General features: G+C 40.0%; 1 protein-coding gene across 1 annotated transcript in view; it reads left to right on the forward strand.

Annotated features, from left to right (window-relative positions):
* Positions 1-10,206: 10,206 nt before the first annotated feature.
* The window catches only part of LOC114569456 (transmembrane protease serine 9), a gene marked incomplete at its 5' end in the record, with an annotated part of 58,685 nt that continues 45,425 nt past the window's right edge, over positions 10,207-23,466 (forward strand). The window contains 2 exons of the mRNA XM_028599272.1: positions 10,207-10,212; positions 11,326-11,365. Of these exons, the coding sequence (XP_028455073.1) occupies positions 10,207-10,212; positions 11,326-11,365 (46 nt within the window). The remainder of the gene's footprint in view (positions 10,213-11,325; positions 11,366-23,466) is intronic.

A 23,466-nucleotide genomic window follows, 5' to 3' on the forward strand; every position in this document is an offset into this window, starting at 1 on the left:
CTCCCTGGCATTCATCACGGCGCCACTGAGTGTAAAAGCGTGAAACACGAAGGTACAGTATGTCCCTCTTTGGCTAAAGTATTTTAAAGATGGAGGCGCAACATGGTAGAATACATTGGAGCGAGTCGCTCGTATGTATTCTGAATGATTCTGAATGGCAGATTCTACGCGTACGAGAATACTTGATTAGTTGGTGGAAGTAATTACACATGAATGAGCACATATGTGTGAAAGAACAAAGTTTTTTTTGTTAACAATCAACTCAAAAAATTACACAATGAATTATGCACATGCCCTAAAATTATTATTTGTCATTGACATAAAGTGTCACCCTAAACTGACACAGAGAATGATGCATTTATGATTACTGTTGGGTTGTAGCAGGGAATGGCGGACCCAAAATGCAGAGAGCAGGCAGGCAGGCAGGAGAAAGGCGAAGACGAGGATTTATTGTAGAAAAACTAAATGAACCAAGGAAGTCCTGACTGTAGCAGCAGGCAAAAAACCAATACCAAAAATGAAACAAAAGAAATCCAGGGAGCAAAAAACCAGACATGAACAAACACTGGGAAACACGACAGGCATACGCAAACACACAAAATGATCTGACACTGGACGAGGGGAACACAAAGACTAAATACAGAGGGTAATGAGATAACACAAGACAGGTGACACAAGGGCTGGGAAACATGTGAAACACATTAGGCTGGGCAGAGCAATCAAAAAAGGAGGGAAACACAAGACAGGAAGTAAATTGGACAAGACAAGACAGAAAACCAGAGACTTCAAAATAAAACAGGAAACTGAGCAAAATACAACACAGAAAACAGACTACCAAACTAAGACAACACCAAAACCATAGCAATTACTTTGCAGACAGATTCAAACTAACTTAATGTCAGGGAAGGCTTTAACACATGCAATGAAATGAAACCTACAGAAGCATATTTTGGAGGCCTGAGGAACACAATAACTCTGATCAGCTTGTCCATCATCTACCTCAGAGAGCTACTGTACCATTATATTTATATCGATCTATCTCTAAATGCTAAAACGCTTTTCTCATCTCCTTTAGCATAGGGTACACTCAACCATACTTTACCAAAGGAAAGGAGATAATGCCGTCCCACAATTCCGCACCATTTGGCCTTTCACAAAAACAAATATAATATATGTTTATTGCGTACATTTAAGAATTATTTTCATACGATCATACTAATTAGGATTCATGGGGATAAGTGTGAGTGGACAGGAGGGTAAGTGTGAGCAACATTCTCAGCAACCATTTCCTTTTACTTTTGTGACTGGTAGCCTATATTCCTTATTTTATTTCAATTCCAACACACAGGGCAAAGTATCCCAGATGCTTTTAGTAGTCCATTTTCTGAACATCATAGTTTCACCCAACAGACCCACGTCAATAACATCCGCCATTGCATAATTACGTAGCCGAGTCTAAGTGCAGTTGGCTTCTCTGAGCACCGTGTTGTCTTTCCCTAAGACCTAATGAATTGTCTTTCATATCTTTCCTTCACCTCATGACGCTTTCTATCAAGGTCAAGGAAATTTTTTTTAGGAAAAGACATAGGACATACATTTTTGAATAACTGACTGAAGCATAAGTGTTTTTGCAGACCCATTTTAGGTAGAAACCACTGGTTTAGTGCGGATGAAAAGACCAAAATGGAGAGAAAAGGATAGATTTTCAAATGTATATACATTGATTTCAAGTCTTCTTTGCATGTCATTGGGACAAAGAAAAATGTCCTGTCCTGGCAGGCAAGTAAGTTCTTTTCTATTCTAAAAGGATTTTCCTCGCAGACTTTAAATTAAATTAAACCAATATCTGACTTTGATGCTTTTGAAAACTAGTCACGTCTAGTGTTGATGAATTAACCCGACTCGTGTCACTGAACCGGGAGAATCGAGTGCCATATGTTAATGAACCGACTCACTCCTGTTTTTTTCTTTTACCTCATTCGTGCCGTTGTGTGTAGCTGGTATTCTTCTGCTACTGTGTGTGTAGTAATCTAGCTCATTAGCGCCTCCACTGGAGTGGTGGTGGTAGAATCAATCAGGAAATGAGCTACCTAGGCCGTGCACCAGGCTACTGAACGAGATTGAATGTAACCGTGCAACCGGCCGGCACGCTCAAGTCTAATGTAATCAAGTGGTGTCTTGGTACTCGTCAAGTTAGAGTTATTAACCAAGCCTTGTTTCTGGTGCATCTCAGATGATTGTGTTCATGGCAATTCACAGATTATCGATGGGGAAGTACATCACATACAAATACACGTCATGTTATCTTGGTAGTTATGTTAAGTTAAATGTTAGAAGTGAATGTTTATACATGGTAGTTAGACTGTCACAAGGAGACCGCGCACCAGGCTACCGAATGTAACCGTGGCCAGTGCGTGAGTCTAGTGTTGGTCAGTATGAGTGTGTAAATAGTATGTCGAGACCGAATGTAACCGCAACCGCTCGAGTCTTCCACGGTGTCTTGGTTCGGGCGGGGGAAGTAAACGCGCGATCACTTCCCCCCCGGCCGCTGCCAAGGGCACGCAAACCGGTGACCGAATCTATTAACTCGGTAGGCCAACCAATGATCATCCGGTTGAACCGACTCGCGTAAAAAAGAGTTGGTTGTCCCATCACTAGTCAAGTCAAGTCAATTTTATTTATATAGCTCAATATCACAGTGATTTAACAACATATTGATGGTTGAGAAAAGGGCTCTTGATTGTGCACTTATCTCAGTAATGGTGTGGAGTGTTTGAAGGCTACTTACAGAAGGAGAAGGGCACGAAACGGCACGAAATGGCCCGACATGAGTGCACGGTTGGCAGGCGACAGTCACACATTTCCGCAAATCTGAAGCACTGGTCACATATGGAAATGTTTGGACAGCAGTCACAACACTCTGAAGAACAACGGTCCTTTTGAAGAGAAAACAGACAAAAATTTGCATCACTCTCCACGCTGACGTTTCTATACTTTTTACTTGTGTGTGTTGACAAGCAGGAATATAGTGGAACATAAACCTAACTAATAAACCACACATTAGTATTTTCGTTTAATCCAAATAAAATCCAATCATAATAATTAAAACATTTTCAGCTACTGTATTAACTAGTTCAAGGTTCCATCATTCTCAATCTTTTATATGCAAACTGGAGGAATTGAAGATGGTCAAAAAAAGATGACGCCAAATGCTTCACAACAACTTTCTCTGTAATTTATACATGAATAGGTAAGTGAAAACGTTTTTTTTTAAATATATTTAAAGAAGAAAATCTGCTCTATTTCAGGTACATTGTGGAAAAGTGTTTTCACACTGGCATAATGTAAAATACTGTTTTTAAGAGGGAACAAAATATGATTGCTTATTACACAGAAATAACTGTTCCCTTCAGTCATCACTGAGTTTGTAGAAATTTACAAAATGTTAGACTTGGTGTACCATGTTATATGATTATAGAATTTGTATAATGATTGTGATAGAATAACATTTAGTTTTTGAAAAAACATGAATAACCTCAGACAACTTTCCTATGGTAGTGCAAGCCCAGAAAATTGAATTAAAAAAAATGAATAGATTTGTCCTAGGTATGCATGGTTTGTCTTGGTTTCTAACACCGGGGGGAGCCACAAAGTTGTCACATTCTCCGCATGGTGACTTGAGTTTAGTGTTGATAGGTCAAGGTTTACTTTCTTAATTATATTCCTCTACATCCGTGCTACTATGTTTAGTGCAAGTTCCAGTAAACAGCACATTTGATCTATTTTACATTTTACAAACTGTAGCGAGGAGTAAGGCCTCCTTGCTCTGTAGAGAGCAGTGGGCGTGCCTGTCCCACCAACCTTGAGGCAGGATCGGATCATGTAGAGACTCAGAGTAATCATCAGCACTGCTGGGAGAGGAATGGAAAGCTCCCAAATAGGCAACACCTGAGGAGCAGGACATACCAAATATATAACTACATGTAACAGAGTAGAGCTGGGTACATATTTGTAGAAACATGTTCTCTTACCTGCATTGTTTCTTTCTAAGAAGACACCTTCAACAAGGCTCACATCTCTGGGAATTCTGACAGGAGAAGAATAACAATTTAAGCTGCAAGCAGTAATGACAGGCCCTCGCTTCTTACATCGGGGAGTACTGGCAGACGCAACATCGCATGTAGACCACACATTCTAAGTTTAATGTAAATCGGAATAACTTTTGCCAAGATACAACCGTTCATGTTTTAACAGCCACCTACAGGAAGTTGGTCCTCCATAACTTAAGCATTTCATTAGCTATCAAAATTCTTTTGATAACTTTTAGTCACAAGGGTCCACCGAGTCTTTATCCAAGTTTTTGTGCAGGTTGGACTCACGGCCCTGGAGGAGTTAGACAGAGTATGTTTCCCATACATCGCAATGTGAATAATTAATAACCAAAATTCTAACAGCGTCACCTAATGGCCGATTCACTCTAAATTTGGCATGGATGCTCAAGCCCCTATGCTGAACAACTGTGTCATGTTTGTGTCAATCGGAATAAATCTTGGTAAGATATGCAACTTCCTGTTTCGAAAGCCCCCTACAGGAAGTTGGTCCTCTGTAACTTCCGCATTGTGTTAGCTATCTAAATTCTTTTTATAACCTTTTGTCATGAGGGTCCACCGAGTCTACGTGTAAATTTTTGTGCAGATGGGACTCACGCTCTAGGAGGAGTTAAAAAAAGTAGGTTTTGTATAAAGCAAATTTGCTAATTAATTACAAAAATGAAAATGGCACCATCTAAAAGCCGATTGACACCATATTTGGCACACAGCCTCATTGGCACATGAGGAACAACTGTTTTAAGTTTTGTGTCCATCGGAATAGCCGTTTTCAAGATACAACTGTTCCTGTTTCACCACCCACCTACAGGAAGTTGGTCCTCTATAACTTGCACATTGTTTTAGCTCTCAAAAATCGTTTGATAACTTTTTGTTAAGAGGGTCCTCCAAGTCTATATGCAAGTTTTTGTGCTGATCGGACTCACGATAACTTTTCGCCATGAGGGTCATCATATACTACTGGCAAAGATTCAAGAAGATTGAAATCACGGCCTAGGACGAGTTTGAAAGAATATAAAACACCTGGAAAATGTATAATTAAAAATGTCCGTTTTCCGGTTGGGCAGAGCTAATGAAGGTAAATGGGATCCGCAATGATTTGAGCAATATGTGTATTAAATCTGGTGAAGATCGGAGCAACTATGTCCAAGTTAAGGCCAATTATAACGCCAATTTTTGTGAGTTTTCGTATATATTGAGGCCGTCAAAAATGTGCCCAAGGGCTAAAACCAATTAGGGGGTGCTATAGAGCAACCATACCACTCCCAAGCCTAAATGTGTATTCAGATGAAAGAGTTTAATATTCTGCACATGGTTGCAACATTTTTAGAGTTTTCGTGCATTTTAAAAACAAGTGTTGTAAAATGAAGATTTTTGCATGAAAACCAAGATTTTGGAAATTTTTGGAGTCATTTCATTCATGGAGTTCAAGATGAGACCTATGTTCCCTCAAAAGTTGGTATTTTAACTTATTACTTTTGTCAATTTAAGGCACACGTTAAGGGGCGCTATGGAACCCCCTGGCAACGGCCAATACAAATCACTATAGAACTTTGCAATTTTCACCAGTTGTGACGCGTGCAAATTTTTTGGAGTTTTCGTGCATGCTAACCCCCTCAAAAATGCGAGGAAGGACTCTGAAAAATAATAATAACCTGACAAAAAACAATAGGTTCCTTCACACTTTCAGTACAAGGCACCGTTGGGGCCTTGCACTTTTGTGCTCGGGCCCTAATTAAAACCATTATTATCATCAATTATTTAGGCTTCATACTTGGATTGTTGAGCACGGCATGTGTGAATGTTTAACTGGCAGATCCAGTTTGCTCTTGAAAAGATGATGTGCGTTACGGTGGTAGGGAATAATAGGACCCAAACGCGGAGAGGCAGGCAGGCGGGAGAAGGTTGAAGTGGAGGATTTATTGGTCAAACACAAAAACAAACCAAGGGAGTCCTGTGAGCTGCAGCAGGCAAAAAACAATTCCAACACGAAGGAAAGGGAATCCAAAAAAACAATGAAGTACACAAAACCAGGAACTTGTGAACAAAGGGAATCCAGGGAGCACAGAAACTGAGGAGAGCTGACAGTGGGAGACACAAACACACACTACTAACAGGCAAAGACGCAAACGGACACAAAACGATCTGACAAGAGACAAAGGAAACACAAGGACTAAATACACTGGATAATGAGGTAACAAGGGGCAAGTGACACAGCAGGTGAAACACATTAGGAGAGACAGGGTAATCAACAAAGGCGGGAAAAAACAGGAAGTAAAACTAGACGAGACAAGACAGAAAACCAGACTATCAAAATAAAACAGGAAACAGAAATACACACACACACTGCCAGAGAACAATATACAAAACAGGATACAACATAACAACAGGCAACAGAAATGTCCATGACCATCACAGTACCCCCTCTCCAAGGGATGGATCCCAGACGTTCCGAACAAAACAAAAAGTCAACCCAGGGAAGGCGGAGAGGGACCAAAGGGGAATAGTCAAGAGGATCAAAAAGTAAAAAGTGTCCAGGGAACAAAACACGGCCCAAGGAGGGCGAGAGAGTTCGGGGGAGGCAGAGAGTTAATGGGAACTGGGGAAAGAGCAGAATCCCTGCGAAGGCAGAATCCCTCTGGCAACCAATAACTTAAACTATTTCATGCAATTATCCATTACTTGACTCAATTACAACAAGTGTTCAAGTGTTACAGCTGACTCAATATGTGGATATATTCATCATCATGACTGATATGTTCTTTTTGTTAGTTATGCTACACTCAAATACACCTGGTTGGGATTCACTGCAAGCAGCTCCGTGAAAAGGTGATTACGTAAAAGCCTCAGGATGGATACAAATACAAGAACATTCCAGTCCCAGTACAGTCCAATCAGTTAGAAATGAAAAGAGTCACAGTGGGCTTTTTACTTTTGATGCTTCCTGTCCTGTCCCTGTGACTCAGCCTGACATATTCACTATTTTTAGACACTTCTGGGTCTTGTCAGAGCTTTGAAAAAGAGGCTTTTAAAAGCGCTCACTTGAGAAACACGCCCAGAGAGCACAGTAATCCATGACGTTGACCTTTATGATGTTGACAGTTTCTGCTGATTCCCTTTTGTTCCCAAACAATGACAACCTGTACCTGAAACCACATATGGCTCATTTCCTCTCTAAAACCTGGTGCAGTTTGATCAGTTTGCAGAAAGTCAGTGTTGATAGATGGAAGTCAACGGTGAATCAGCTGCGTCACCTTCAGGAACTAAAACAGAAATAACTTCTGTGTGCAGGGTTGAAAGTCAGGTTCTGTCTGTCGTTTTTTTTTTAGGTTTGAGCTTTTCTCCAAGTTTTACTTTATATTTCATCACTGTTGTTTACAAACCTTTAAATCCCCTGAACATTTTCTTTCAAATCTAGTAATTATCTTAAATATAAAAAAACACCCTGAAGTATTATTTATTAAGACTCAAACTGAAAGCTTATCTGCTTCATGAGGAATGATTGCCAGTGGTTTGGTCAGACTTGAATGACAGATGCCATGTAAACAAACTAATGAGCTGTCATGACATTCCTTTCAATCACTGTCTGTGAGGAATGAACCAGAGGAATTATTCCTGCAGCCAATAAACATTCAATGCACATGTAGCCATGTACTTATTGTATTAAGACTTCAAATATGAATTCTTTAGAAGTGTGTTTACATCAGTGATGTGTGTAAAATGTGAGCTGATCGTTGAACATAAAGAACATTCAGATTCAGATTTAGTCGTTGTGTTCAAAGACCTGTGAATCAGTGTGGGAGTATTTCAATCCTGTGGTTTTTGTTAAGTCTAGTGGAGGGTGGGGCTGCTCTTTGATTTACAATAAAATTCTTCCTGTAAGGACATGTTACACTTTTGATTTTACTGTTTATTTTCCTTATTTCTCTTTATCATTTTGGTTATTGTTTTTTGTCATAATGATTTCTCTGCTCTTGTTATTCCCTTATGTCTTCTTGTTGTGTTTACACTGATTGATTTTGTCACATTAGAGAGGACTTTCTGTAAGCTTTCCTCCCCTGCACATACACTAACCTTTATATCTGTACGTCTTCTATCATGGTGTTTTAATTGTGAAATAATGAAAACTACAGGCATGCCTAAACAGTGTAGTTTCTTAAATACTATAATGAGTTGGTTTGACATTTAAAAGGACCAAACCGGGCTGTGTTTTTACAGGTTTGATCTCAATCATTACAGAATAATATGTAAACTCACATTCCTTCTGTCTGTTTTACAAATCATCAGTCAGAAAGACATTCCATCACCGTCAGCATCATGTGTGTCTCACTGGTTGATTTAAAAGCAAAGCACTGCACAATTATAAAGTAATAACCAGTGGTGTGAAAAAGTACATTTACTCAAGTACTGCACTTAATTACAATTTTGATGAAACTACAACTGTAGTTTGCCAATTTAGGTTTTTCATTTAAAGCTCCATTGTGTAATTTTTTTAGTCGATTCTTAGCAAAGTACCCTTTGTTCTTTCACAAATATGTACTCATTCATGTGTAATTACTTCCTCCAACTAATCAAAGTATTCTCGTAAGCGTAGAATCTGCCATTCAGAATCATTAAAAATACATACGAGTGACTCGCTCAAATGATGGCCGCAATGTTGCACCTCCATCTTTAACATACATTAGCCAAAGAGGGACATACCTCCGCCTTTCGCGTTTTTAAACTCAGTGGCACCGCAACAAATATCTTTAACATACATTAGCCAAAGGGTCACCAGACAAATCTGAGGGGTCGTTCGATGATTAATGGAAGAGAAGAAGAAGAAGAAGAAGAAGAAGAAGAAGAAGAAGAAGAAGAAGAAACCAATCTTTGATTATTTTTGTAAAATGTGAAATATATAAATATGAAATTAAGGGTGTACGATTCAGAAAATGTCACGATTCGATTCCGACTTTTAGGCTCACGATTTGATTAAATATCAATTTTCGATTCAAAAACGATTCTTGATTCAAAAAACAATTCACAGTATGTATTTGTAGTTACTTTTCCCATGTGATTGCAGTAGACATACAATTTAAAAGAAAAGAAACACAACAAATTAAATGTAGTTTGATATTACTTTATATGTATTCATACAAAAATAAAAACTTTTGTATTAAAAACTGCAAAAGTGCCAAGCTTTGGCCAGCTTTCAAATACATTTAATTCAAGTATAAAATTGTTAAATAAAAAGAGCTTTTACATTTAGCTTTAAAGTGCTGCACTCAGATCAAACAAAAAATACTGCTAAATGTGGTTCAGGGAGTACTTTAGCTACCAGGTTGACTGTTGAAATGTGAACTCGACTGGGCATGTTGAACTTCCTAAAATTAGGCCCTTTCTTTTTAGAACTGTGGCAACTACAGTCCATTCAACAGAACTTTTTGTGACGTGTCAGAATCACATAATGGATACACATTTAGGTGTGTGTGTGTGTGTGTGTGTGTGTGTGTGTGTGTGTGTGTGTGTGCGCGTGTATGTAACCAGTTCATAGTCCACCACTGGCTGGAATCTGTACATTCTTTTGCAGAAACAGAAGCTGGTCTATGTGTTTTGGAGTGAGCATGCTCCGCTGTGCAGTAACGATGTCTCCGGCAGTTGAGACCACTCTCTCTGACGCAACAGTAGAAGTTTAGAGCATTGAAAGAGAGTGCGTTGGTTGACTGGCATGTTAGGAGGAGGTACTTTAGGTTGTTGTTCGTCCACTTCTTTAATGTTAATCTCTGGGTGATGGCGTACCATGTGAGTTCTCAAGTTTGTGGTGTTTCCAAAATACTTAAGTTTCGCTTTGCAAAGCCTGCATATAGCATGATTCCTATCAAGTTCTGTCTTCCCCTTCGAGGTTATAAAAGCCGAAATGTGTCCAAACTCTCGCCTTCAATGAGGATGGAGCAGGTTGAATAATTCTTTCTGTGAGGTTTGTCCATAGACAGTTAAGGAAGTGGACAAAGTGACGCCGTTGTTTTCTACAGAGACCAGTGAAGTATATTAGAAGCACTTTTCCGGTGATCTCTGAGCGTTACTGCGCAGCCTCGTAGATGTGACGTGAGCAACCTGTCTGAAAGTTGTAAGTCTTCTGCTAGCTGTGCCAAGAGAACTTTTCATTCCAAATCTTGCCGAGATGGAGAGCGTAGGTATATGTAAGGAAATAACATAGATACAGGCTAATTATTGCTAACTAAAATGCTAGTTAACATTAGTAATTAAACTTAAACAGCTAATGTAAGTTGCATGGTTATGACACAATCTTTGTTTTTACAAAAACGTCTACTACGGAGCCATAACGTGAGGTACAAGGTAATTGAGCCTTTTACATTGTCATGTTTTAAACAATGGACAAATAGAGTCTTTAAACGCTTCAGATGTAAAGTTATGGCAGTCAATCGGATGCTAACGGCGGGTGATGGCTTCATAGCAACAAAATGGCTCCATAGGAGCTACGCTTTGTGGACGCTCGCTTACCCCCTTGGGTTTGCCACTGTTTGCGCCGACTAAACTACTTCCGCTGCACTCGTTCTTCTTCTTATTATGACAAGAGTGCCCAGGCATCAGTGTGAATTTGATGCAGCGCCATCTATGGGAATGGTGAGCTAATGTCATTTCAGGACAATAGTGTCAAAACGAGAGAAATAAAATTTGAATCGATTTTTTGAATTCTATGAATCGATTTCGAATGGGTAGAGCTTGAATCTCGATTCAAATTTGAATACATTTTTTTTGCACACCCTTATATTAAATAAAGTTTAGAGGAGAAATGTCTCACAACACTGATTTTTATAACAGCTCACAAGTCAGAACATTTCATTTGTAACAATTCATTGTATTTTATACATTTATTTTTTATGTTTTTAGTTACTATATATGCGAAATAAATGTAAAAAAAACCATTTTCCTGTGAATGTACAGGTAGACTATAACGATAACATGGCATTAAATAAAAATACATAATAAGAAGAGTACTAGTGTGAATGTAGTTACTGTAGTCTAGAGAGGACATGTTTGATATGCGGTTAAACAGGTGGTTTGTGGTGAGGGGTTGGGCGAGTGTTTTGACAGGTAACAATGTTTGTGTTACTGTGTGGAGGTATAGAGAGAGAGGGGAAGGGGGAGGGCACAAGAAGATTATTTAATGCCGGAGTAGATCTGATGGCATGTACTTACAGTTATGGCTCTCTACAAGGTGATCGGTGCGGTGGCTCTGCTGACTCTCCTGACACACGGTAAGGATCCTCCTCACTGCACACACCTTAACCAATCATGTTTGAGAAGCACACTGAGGAGGAAGTCAAATATTGTAATGAAGTTAAAAGTTAGCAAGTAGTGACGTAAAACGAGTGCAAGTCCTGTATTCAAAACACTACTTTTGAAGTAAATAAAAAGGACTTGGGGATCAAAAACCCTCCATCTCTGTGATCCTGTCACACTGAGTGCACGTTAATGATTCAAAGTGTGCATGAATAAAAGGCATGGCAAGTTTATTTATACAGCAAATTTCTGACACACAGGCAAGCACAAGGTGCTTTATTATTTAACTAAATAGGACCATTTATAAAATAAAATCAGTAGAAACACGGTAGATTAAAAGAATTTAAGGTGCAAAAGATGTCAAATATATGAAAGTGATCAAATTAAGGAGTGTCCAGGTCAAGTAAATTCTCTAAAACTCTTTTAAAGTCCAAAAGTTATCGTATCTGTCTATAATGTTTCTAGGAGGTCAAAACAACCAAAGAAATTAATTTGTAGTCTTTTTACTTTTCTTTGAGGTCCAATTTAAAATTCACATGCATTTTAATAATTCAATTCTATATTTACTGTGTGTAATGTGGGTATAATTTAGTCCACATCACGCCTGTGAATTATCTGTTGACTGACAGACCATCTTGATGAAGCAGATGTGACACGTATATTGCATGCTCTTCCACCTTCAATAGATTTTAATACATTTTAAGGTTGTTACAGAGCTGAGATTTTTAAGTCTGCTGTATGCACTTTTAACCTAGTTGATTTGACAGATTACAGCATCTCGAACTGGTTCAGGGAGTTTTGTGGTCGTGTGGTTATAATTTATATTATACAGTTATTTTTTGCATGGCAGCAAGTCTTATAGAGTAAACTGAACTTCATGTGTAAAATGAGTTGACTGCCCCTTTAACTTCTGCTGCTGGGTTGTTTTATTAAAGCATCATCAAAGACTGGACATATAACAGTAGTAGTGGTAATAATGTATGATGAGCAGAAGTAACTGCAGTAGAAATATAAGCATACAGCATCATTTTGGGATTGTCCTGTTGTAAACTGTCAGTCAGTGATCATCAGACGTCTGTCGGTGCAGACACAGTCAATAAACATTCATCCCTTGCCTGTCATAACACAACGTGGCAGTTGCACAAATAAAAAGACATGCTTTGAGAGAAAAATGTCCCCTGTCAGTCAAACCAGTTTGATTGGATAGCAGACAGCACGGAACACTGCTAATCTGTTAAAACGAGAAAACAAGACAGTATGTAAAACATGTGGCTGTTGGAAGAGAAAGACATGCACTGTACTGTATGTCAACACCACTCACTCAGAAATAACAGAAAGAAATAACAGCATACTTAATGTTTGTCTCATGGTATCGAGTCAAGATTTAATTTATAATAATGATAATTAAGACTGGGTGGGATTGTACTGGAGCTTTTTTCTGTTTGTTTTTTTACCCCACAATGAACTTTAATTTTATAAGGCACAGTAAAATATATATATATATATATACTTTAATTTTATAAGGCACAGTAAAATATATATATATATATATATATATATATATATATATATATATATATATATATATTTTTTTACTGTGCCTTATAAAATTAAAGTTCATTGTATATATATATATATATATATTTTACTGTGCCTTATAAATGTGGTAATTGTGCGCAATGCTGGAATTCGACCAATACGAAGGAATTTTCACATCCCCGCACTGGCAAGAAATATTCTATCTCTTCATTTATTAATTGTAACAGTACACATGTAGTGTACCTTCTAAAATGCCCTTGTGGACTGGCGTATATAGGTCAAACTAAACGTCAGCTCAAATTAAGGATATCTGAACACAAGACAGCTATTCGCACCCACAACATAACTTATGCCATGGCGAGGCATTACAAGCAGGCCAATCATGGCTCCCCTGAATCGAATTGAGAAAATCACACCCCCATCCAGGGGTGGTGATATTATCAACAAACTCCTATGCAGGGAAGCCTTTTGGATACATACACTTGGCTCTTTAGAACCTCTAGGCTTAAATGAAGAATTTAATCTGACTTGCTTTCTCTAATGTCAAAGTGTGTTACTGTATACTGTGTACTGTCTAGTATTTAGATAAATATACTTTTAGTCCCCATTGCCCTGTGAACATTTTTGTAAAAAACTTTTACATTTGTATAAATCTTTTACATTTGTATATTTTTGTTTGTATATATTCATTTTTGGCTTGGCTATGGGCATTTGCCCTTTAACGACTGATTACTGAGTGTAACACCTTGGTTGAGATGGGTGTAACTTTAGATTGTCACAGCCCCTCTTGAGCACAATCACACCTGTTGATGATCCTTATTAAGGGCTCCATTGCCCATTCTCTCCAAGGACTCTATGTGACTCGATGTAACTATACATCGAAACGTTAGTCACTGTTATGCACCTTAAGAAATAAAATCATCAAGTAGAAGACATCCGTGTTGCACCGGCAATTTTTTGCTGTTTATGCTCCTTTAAGTACTCTGACAGTTTTTAGTCAAAGAAAAATAAATAATTTCCATATAGTTCACATTCATAAAAAAATCTAATCAAATTTTGCCTCTGTTACAGTATCAGATGTTATCTCTTCTATCTTGTATAATCACAGTACCATCTTCATTACAAAGAAAAAATATTTGTGTTTGAATGACTTTGGTTATACTTTTTTATTTCTATGGTTACGAAAGATCAGATTAGGGATCAGTAAATATAAATATGTTTTAAATGTGATTATGTGTTTGTTTCCTATTTTTCAGAGTCTCAGTCACAACTAAATGGTAAGTCAGTTTTATGCACACTTCTTTATTTTCACCTGGCTGTCAACATGTTGTTGGACTTTAGTTGTTTTGTTTATATCTTCATGGTTGTTAGTATTTGCTGTCAAACCCAGTAAAAGCAATGAAATGTGTAGACTTAAACTGAAATAAGAATAGTTTCTCCTCTGTTACTTAGGACTGTTGGATTAGAAACACCTGAGAGCATCCCAGGATCATAATCCTCAACCAACAGTTAAAGTTTATAATCCCAGCAGTGCTCAGTGGTAATCCAGGGAGAGGGGAGTATTGCTCACTGTGTTCTTATTGTCTGTCTCTCTGCAGTGTGCGGTATAACTCCGCTCAACACCAGGATTGTTGGAGGACAGAACGCCCCTCCGGGTAACTGGCCCTGGCAAGCCAGCCTGCAAACATCTGGGAGACACTTCTGTGGAGGATCCCTCATTAACAGTGAATGGGTGCTGACTGCTGCTCACTGCTTCCCAAGGTAAGCACTAAGGGGCTGATTATCTTAGACGGGGGTTTTTGTGTTTGCTTAACTGCTCTGCTCTTAACTTCTTTGCACTGTTTTGTTTGTCTTTAGCATCCCAGCCAGTCTGACTGTGTCTCTGGGTCTCCAGAGTCTACAGGGACCCAACCCCAATGGGGTGTCTCGGACGGTAACAAAGGTCATCGTAAATCCTAACTATAACGCCATAGCTAATGACAACGACATCTGCCTCCTGCAGCTCTCCTCACCGGTGACGTTCACAGATTTCATTGTTCCTGTCTGCCTGGCAGCTCCAGGCAGCACCTTCTTCAGCGGCGTTAGCTCCTGGGTGACCGGCTTTGGCAACATTGCATCCGGAGGTGGGTCAAAAAGCAGCTAGGTTACATTTATTTCTTTCAATACAATGGTGACAACAACTGAGTTTACTCACACAATATTTTAAACACCCCACGATACAAAAGTTAAATTGCTGCAAAGAGCCTCTGCAGTAAAGAGTTTGTTCTGGTGATGGTGCTTGAGGGAAGGTCACTAAAGTTCACCCTTGGAGTTTTCTTGGTTAAGTTTAAAAGTTAAGTTTCTCACCAAATCACACTGTGTGTCTCCTGTAGGTCAATGTGTTATCTTCATAAAAAATAAATTAAAAAAAAAACATTTCCAAAAGCCGATTTTGAAAAAGAAAATTAAAATTGTTTTCATCCATGTTCGGTTGCAATCCGTCTTCTTCTTCATTGTCTTTGTTGGTGCATGTAGCTACACCCAGATAGATTTTATAATGAATTTAGAAATTAGAGGGGGTTAAAGGAAACACTCAGTGGTCAGCTGAAAAATTAGGATTCATCTTCTTGGGAACATAAATATTTACAGCATATTTCATGGAAATCTTCAATAGGTGATGTAAACAGCATAAACAGCTTTAACACCATCAGAAGATCAATGCTAACATTACTTTTATTCGTCCTCTCCACGCTCTGAACCGTAGTTGGGAGTGAGCTGGTCTCAAACTAATCCCTTGGCTCGTGGCAGGTAACTTGCGTCTAGTGGTCCGGGTTAACAGAGCCGAAGCACAAAACGGTGAGGCGTCGGTTGGTTGCAGCAATGAACTCAGGTTTTATTACTTACAGTGGTACAAATTCTCGGGCATAAAAGGTACTTTGCTTGCTAGCGTTCGGCTCGAGTGTGGACTGCGTTACTATTACATTCGCACCATAGACTCAGACTGATTCCCACGCTATATTTTGTTTTTACTACCCAGAACACACCTGTTTCACTACGTCACACATACACATTTCCCTAACAATTTAGATTGCAACACTGTCTATGATCTGTCAATTTAAGAGGGTTAGCAGGTTTCAGTTCTTTATTTTGAAGTTGTAGTGGACCTGTTCTTTGGTTTGACTTTGTTTAACTTTAAACTCCTGATTGTACCTTTAATGGGCAAATACATGGTCCTTTAGAATCATAGACCTACTGGTGTAGTTATCAAACACTCATAATTCATCACATGTGCTGTTTATTTACTGTATTTGTTTCTCTTTAGTTTCCCTTCCTGTCCCAGGAAACCTAATGGAGGTGAATGTGCCAATCGTGGGGAACAGAGAGTGTAACTGTGACTATGGTGTGGGCTCAATCACAAACAACATGATCTGTGCCGGGTTAAGTGCTGGAGGGAAGGACTCCTGTCAGATTTAATCTTTAATCTCCTGCAAAGATTTCTCTCCTAAATGTTTCTCTTCTTAAAGGGGGATTCAGGTGGTCCGCTGGTGAGCAAGCAGGGAAGCCGCTGGATCCTGGGGGGAATCGTGAGTTTTGGAAATGGTTGTGCCCAGCCTAATACCCCAGGAGTCTACACCAGAGTGTCCCAATATCAGTCCTGGATCAACAGCCAGATCACCAGCAGCCAGCCGGGCTTTGTCACCTTCACGTCCACTGGAACTGACAGTGACCTCAGAATCAGCTGTGCTGGCCTGCCACCGCCTCCAACCACCCTCCCTACAACCACTACAAGCACCCTCCCTAAAACCACTACAAGCACCCTCCCTAAAACCACTACAAGCATCCTCTCTACAACCACCCTCGCTAAAACCACTACAACCACCCTCTCTACAACCACCATTCCTAAAACCACTACAACCACCTTCCCTAAAACCACTACAAGCACCCTCTCTACAAGCACCCTCCCTAAAACCACTACAAGCACACTCTCTACAACCACCCTCCCTAAAACCACTACAACCACCCTCCCTAAAACCACTACAAGCACCCTCTCTACAGCCACCCTCCCTAAAACCACTACAACCACCCTCCCTAAAACCACTACAACCACCCTCCCTACAACCACACTCCCTAAAACCACTACAAGCACCCTCCCTAAAACCACTACAAGCACCCTCTCTACAGCCACCCTCCCTAAAACCACTACAACCACCCTCCCTAAAACCACTACAACCACCCTCCCTACAACCACACTCCCTAAAACCACTACAAGCACCCTCCCTAAAACCACTACAAGCACCCTCTCTACAACCACCCTCCCTAAAACCACTACAACCACCCTTCCTAAAACCACTACAACCACCCTCCCTAAAACCACTACAAGCACTCTCTACAGCCACCCTCCCTAAAACCACTACAACCACCCTCCCTAAAACCACTACAACCACCCTCCCTAAAACCACTACAAGCACCCTCTCTACAGCCACCCTCCCTAAAACCACTACAACCACCCTCCCTAAAACCACTACAAGCACCCTCTCTACAGCCACCCTCCCTAAAACCACTACAAGCACTCTCTCTACAGCCACCCTCCCTAAAACCACTACAACCACCCTCCCTAAAACCACTACAAGCACCCTCTCTACAGCCACCCTCCCTAAAACCACTACAAGCACCCTCCCTAAAACCACTAAAAGCACCCTCTCTACAACCACCACTGCCAAACGTGAGTGTCTGTCATGTCCAGACTTTAACCTTAAATTGAATGTCCACATCATACAAATGTTGAACATGCGTGTCTGTTTGTTCAGGGTGATTCTGGAGGTCCGTTGATGTGTAAGCTGGGTGGCTCTTGGTTCCAGGTAGCAGTGTTATCAGCTGGAAACACCACCAGACCAACACGAGATGCAGTGATGCAATTCCCCAAACTGAGCACCTTCCAAACCTTCCTGGCTCGTACAGTGGGGTTCTTATCTCCAGTTTCAAACTCCACCGACCACACCAGCGCCAGCAACAGCACCAACACAACTCTCCCCAACATTGCCACTTCCAACGGTGCCACTCCTGCTCACTCCCTGGTCTTCCTCTTTTTCCATCTCCTCTTCTTCTCAGCATGTCTCCAACTTTTCTTATAGAAGCCTCCAACTTTTTTGGAAGGATTTACTGTACAAGATGTGACAAGCACAAATAAATGTAAATGTTCTGAGGTTCAGAAGGGTCACTGCTATCGGTCTAAAATGAAGGGTGTAAAATGAAGACTTGTTTAAGTTGCACGAAACAAATGTCTATGTAATATGTAGCTGAGCATTCTAGCATTTCTTAGATTTGAAGCTACATGGACCATACGGACATCTGCACATCTGTTTTTGTTACTATTAATTAATAATTATTATTTTTGAATCATTACAACGATAAAATGTGTGAAACCTTTGTAATATGATTTATTTTTACTAACTGAGAATTCATTTTTAGAACAGAATGATTGTTAATTGGGACATCTATGTGTCACCTATTAAGGATCCAAATATTATGCACATACCCTAAAATGATTATTTGTCATTGACATAAAGTGTCACCCTAAACTGACAGAAGAAGAAGGATGCATTCATAATTACTTTGCAGATAGATTCAAACTAACGTTATGTCAGGGAAGGCTTTAACACATGCAATGAAATGAAACCTACAGAAGCATAATTTGGAGGCTTGAGGAATACAGTAACTCTGATCAGCTTGTCCATCATCTACCTCAGAGAGCTACTGTACCATTATGTTTATATCTATCTGAAGCAGTTTATGTACACAAACTGTATTTGCTGCACTTTAAATGGATATTTCTTTGGTTTGAACGCTTATAATGCCAATTGTAAGTCTTGCCAAGTCTTGTCCTGTAAATGGGAAGTCCTTTCTGTTAGCTTGATTCTATGGCATTTTCCTTTATGCTGTGAGCACATGCATGCTAAGATTCTGTTATATTTTTGATCGAAGCACATGAATATTGATGTTTTGGTTAATATTTACATAATTAAAGACATTGAGAGAAAATGTTTGTGTGTTTTCCTTGGGGTACATATCATACACACACATATATATATATATATATATATATATATATATATATATATATATATATATATATGTGGGGGGCAAAAAAAAAATATTTAGTCAGCCACCAACTGTGCAAGTTCTCCCACTTAAAAATATGAGAGAGGCCTGTAATTTTCATCATAGGTACACTTCAACTATGAGAGACAAAATGAGAAAAGAAATCCAGAAAATCACATTGTAGGATTTTTAATGAATTTATTTGCAAATTATGGTGGAAAATAAGTATTTGGTCAATAACAAAAGTTCATCTCAATACTTTGTTATATACCCTTTGTTGGCAGAGGTCAAACATTTTCTGTAAGGGCCGGGACACATCAGGCTGATTATCGGCCGTGGGACAGTCTGGCGAGGTTGGTGACTCAAATCTGTTCGGTGCGTGCCGTGCCGTCGTCCGTCTGGGGGGGCTGTCGGCCTTCATTTTGGCCAACCTGACATGTTCGGTCGGCGGCAGGGCAGTCGGGACTCACCCGGAAATGACGAGCGGGATGAGGTGACTAGAGTCTCTCAAAATCTGACGAAAATCTTTTAAACTGACCTTTGTTGAGCTGAATTGAAGACAGATTCAGCAACTGCATGGCCTATTTCACGCTTAAAATGTTCTCAGAAACATGTTTCAGTGAACTATTTTAGTACAATATGAGATCGTATTCTGAATGGCCGCCATGACTGTCTGGCTTTGGATTTCCGGAGAAAACCAACCCATGTGACGCGTTCGTCCAATCAGCTGCCGGTTTTCATTTCTTGGGCGACAATACAGATTAGCGCCGCGCTCATCTTTTTGGTCTGTTCTGTGGCAGTTTTTTGGACCTCGGGGACGCGACTGATCATATTGACGCGTTTTCTGTCAACGGTCGGCCGTCGGCTATATGTGTCTACACCTTAAGTCTTCACAAGGTTTTCACACAGTGTTTCTGGTACTTTGGCCCATTCCTCCATGCAGATCTCCTCTAGAGCAGTGATGTTTTGGGGCTGTCGCTGGGCAACACAGACTTTCAACTCCCTCCAAAGATTTTCTATGGGGTTGAGATCTGGAGACTGGCTAGGCCACTCCAGGACCTTAAAATGCTTCTTACGAAGCCCCTCCTTCGTTGTCCGGGCGGTGTGTTTGGGATCATTGTCATGCTGAAAGAACCAGCCACGTTTCATCTTCAATTCCCTTGCTGATGGAAGGAGGTTTTCACTGAAAATCTCACAATAAATGGCCCCATTAATTCTTTCCTTTACACGGATCAGTCGTCCTGGTCCCTTTGCAGAAAAACAGCCCCAAAGCATGATGTTTCCACCCCCGTGCTCCACACTAGGTATGGTGTTCTTTGGATGCAACTCAGCATTCTTTCTCCTCCAAACTCGACGAGTTGAGTTTTTACCAAAAAGTTCTCTTTTGGTTTCATCTGACCATATGACATTCTCCCAATCCTCTTCTGGATCATCCAAATGCTCTCTAGCAAACTTCAGACAGGCCTAGACATGTACTGGCTTAAGCAGAGAGACACGTCTGGCACTGCAGGATTTGAGTCCCTGGCGGCGTAGTGTGTTACTGATGGTAGCCTTTGTTACTTTGGTCCCTGCTCTCTGCAGGTCATTAACTAGGTCCCCCCCGTGCAGTGTTGGGGAGTAACGGAATACATGTAACGGCGTTACGTATTCAGAATACAAATTATGAGTAACTGTATTCCGTTACAGTTACAATTTAAATAGTTGGTATTTAGAATAGTTACATTGTTAAAATCAATGGATTACATGACGATACTTCTCTGTTTCACGAATTTATTCACTCTGAATAAATTAAGGCAACTTAATGCATTTTCCAGAACCCCGATATGAAATAGAAAAAAATAGCTATTTGCGTGATCAGTCACAATGGAGTCGGAACCGGCACGACAGAGACAGGGCAGCAATACGTTTCTATCTTGGAAATTCAAACAGCATTTCACATTAAAGAACGAACAGGGAGAATGAAATATAGCTAACTGTGCCGTGCAGCCTCTGCTTGCCAGCAACCAACCTCCTTTCAGTGTCCAAATTACTCCCCATCCAACCTGAAGAAGCATCTTAAAGTAAGTTATTTTTTTTATTAGCCAAGGGTAGTTGTCTGCTGTAGTTTTACTGGTCACCTTGCTATTTTAACATTGACGTGCGACTTTATATTCTCCTATACGTATACGTGTTGATTTACTAGCTCCAGAGCCGTTTAAAGACTGACTAGCCCCGTTTGACATGCTAACTAACGTTAGCTAAAATTAGCTTGTGGTAGCTTAGACCGCGGTTAGATTTTTGTAGTATGCAGTTCGGGACTACAAATACAATAATCTATCTGCTTGTTCAGGTGTATTCAGCCAGTTGGAATAAAAAGAACACACCATTATAGGCCTGTTTAGTAAGCTGGATGTGATAGTCGCATTCCTACACTTATAAAACGCAATTCAATGTAGAAGTAATCCTGAAGTAATCCAAGTATTCAGAATACGTTACTCAGATTGAGTAACGTAACGGAATACGTTACAAATTACATTTGTGGGCACGTATTCTGTATTCTGTAATGAAATACGTTTTGAAAGTATCCTTCCCAACACTGACCCCGTGTGGTTCTGGGATTTTTGCTCACCGTTCTTGTGATCATTTTGACCCCACGGGGTGAGATCTTGCGTGGAGCCCCAGATCGAGGGAGATTATCAGTGGTCTTGTATGTCTTCCATTTCCTAATAATGCTCCCACAGTTGATTTCTTCACACCAAGCTGCTTACCTATTGCAGATTCAGTCTTCCCAGCCTGGTGCAGGTCTACAATTTTGGTTCTGGTGTCCTTTGACAGCTCTTTGGTCTTGGCCATAGTGGAGTTTGGAGTGTGACTGTTTGAGGTTGTGGACAGGTGTCTTTTATACTGATAACAAGTTCAAACAGGTGCCATTACAGTTTTTCTTGATTGCTTTGACCTGCTTAAAGAAACTGGGATCCACTTGGTTTTCATCATCACTGTCTCAGCAGAGCAGAAGACACCTCTTGCAAATTAGTTAACCATTTCGCATTGGATTGACACATTTTCCCCACCCTTTTGCAGAACAGTTAACACGGACATCATTCAAGCAGTCCAAACTCTATTGTTTTAGCTATGGTAACCAAACAGAAGCTATCTGTTCCTAACTATTAGAAACTACCTACATCAGTATAAAATCACTGAAGCACCTGTTTGACACTCCTTCACACAAATCTTCAATTAGCAGTCAGTCTGCAGGCCTTAAAGGTGCAGCGTCTGTGTTGTTCTTTGCCAACATGAATGGGAGAGGTCAAAGGCAGATGAGAGTGAGAGTGAGAGTGAGAGTGAGAGGAGGAAGAGTTAGAGGGGTCCGAGGAAGAGGAGTCCAAGTGCGAGATGGAGGTGTAGTTGGAAGGGTTCAGGTTTCTGATGAAATTCAGGCAACTGTTATTGATCACGTTATCAATCATGGCCTTTCACTTAGAGAAGCTGGACAAAGAGTCCAACCTATTCTGAACAGAACCACTGTCGCCTCCATTGTCAGAAGTTTTCAACAGGAAAACAGATAATGTTGCTGTACTGTATATACAAAAATATCTTCAGTGATATACTTTATGTAATTGTATATATACACACACACAGTATATGTTATAGCAGTGTGATTTGTTTTTTGAAAGTCCTATTTCATTTACGACAAATTAAGATTGAAACAGCAGTTTGCCAAACAATCTCACCACCAGGTTTGTTTTGAATCTGCTCAGTAGCTTTCCATCATATCAAAAGTGATTTTTTTTTTTTTTTTTTTTAAGAACTTTTAAGGACTTCTCGTTCATGTTGTCTTAACAGTAATGATTATGATGATTAAGTAATGATTCATGATCACTTGTCACAAACCATCTCAACGCATGTGACAAAGAGAGGAGACCAGGCAGGTTAAAGTGCCACTTGAGTGTTTATTATTAACTAAACAAAATAACTATCTACAACAGAATCCAAAACATGTGTAGAATCAGTAGTGAAATGGTGCTTTTCCATTACATGGTACCTACTCACCTTGACTCTACTTGCCTTTTTTGGTTTTCCATTACAAAAAAAAGTACCTGGTACCTGCTAACAGATACTTTTTTTAGTACCTGCTCAGTCGAGGTTCCAAGCGAGCTGAGGCGAGCCGAGAAGGTGACGTGAAACCCTGCAGGTTGCTGATTGGTCGGAAAGAAGCGTCACTGATCACTGCATTGCTAGCGAGAGACGGCATTTTTAAATAGTTTAGCCAGCTGTGTTTTTTCGCTGCCGGAGGCTCCACGCAGAGCTTTTTCCGTAGCATACAAGTGGCCTGATGGTTATACTGGTGCGCTGGTGTGTGCATGTGTGATGTGTGTGTGTCGAGTCGCCGTATGTGTGTGTGTGTGGGGAGCTAGTGAGCGAGGGAGAAGTGAGAGAGTGACGGCGATTATCTCCGCAGCGAGTAGCGACTCTAGAGTCA

Source organism: Perca flavescens, chromosome 15 (genome assembly GCF_004354835.1).
Source record: "Perca flavescens isolate YP-PL-M2 chromosome 15, PFLA_1.0, whole genome shotgun sequence".
NCBI lineage: Eukaryota > Metazoa > Chordata > Actinopteri > Perciformes > Percidae > Perca > Perca flavescens.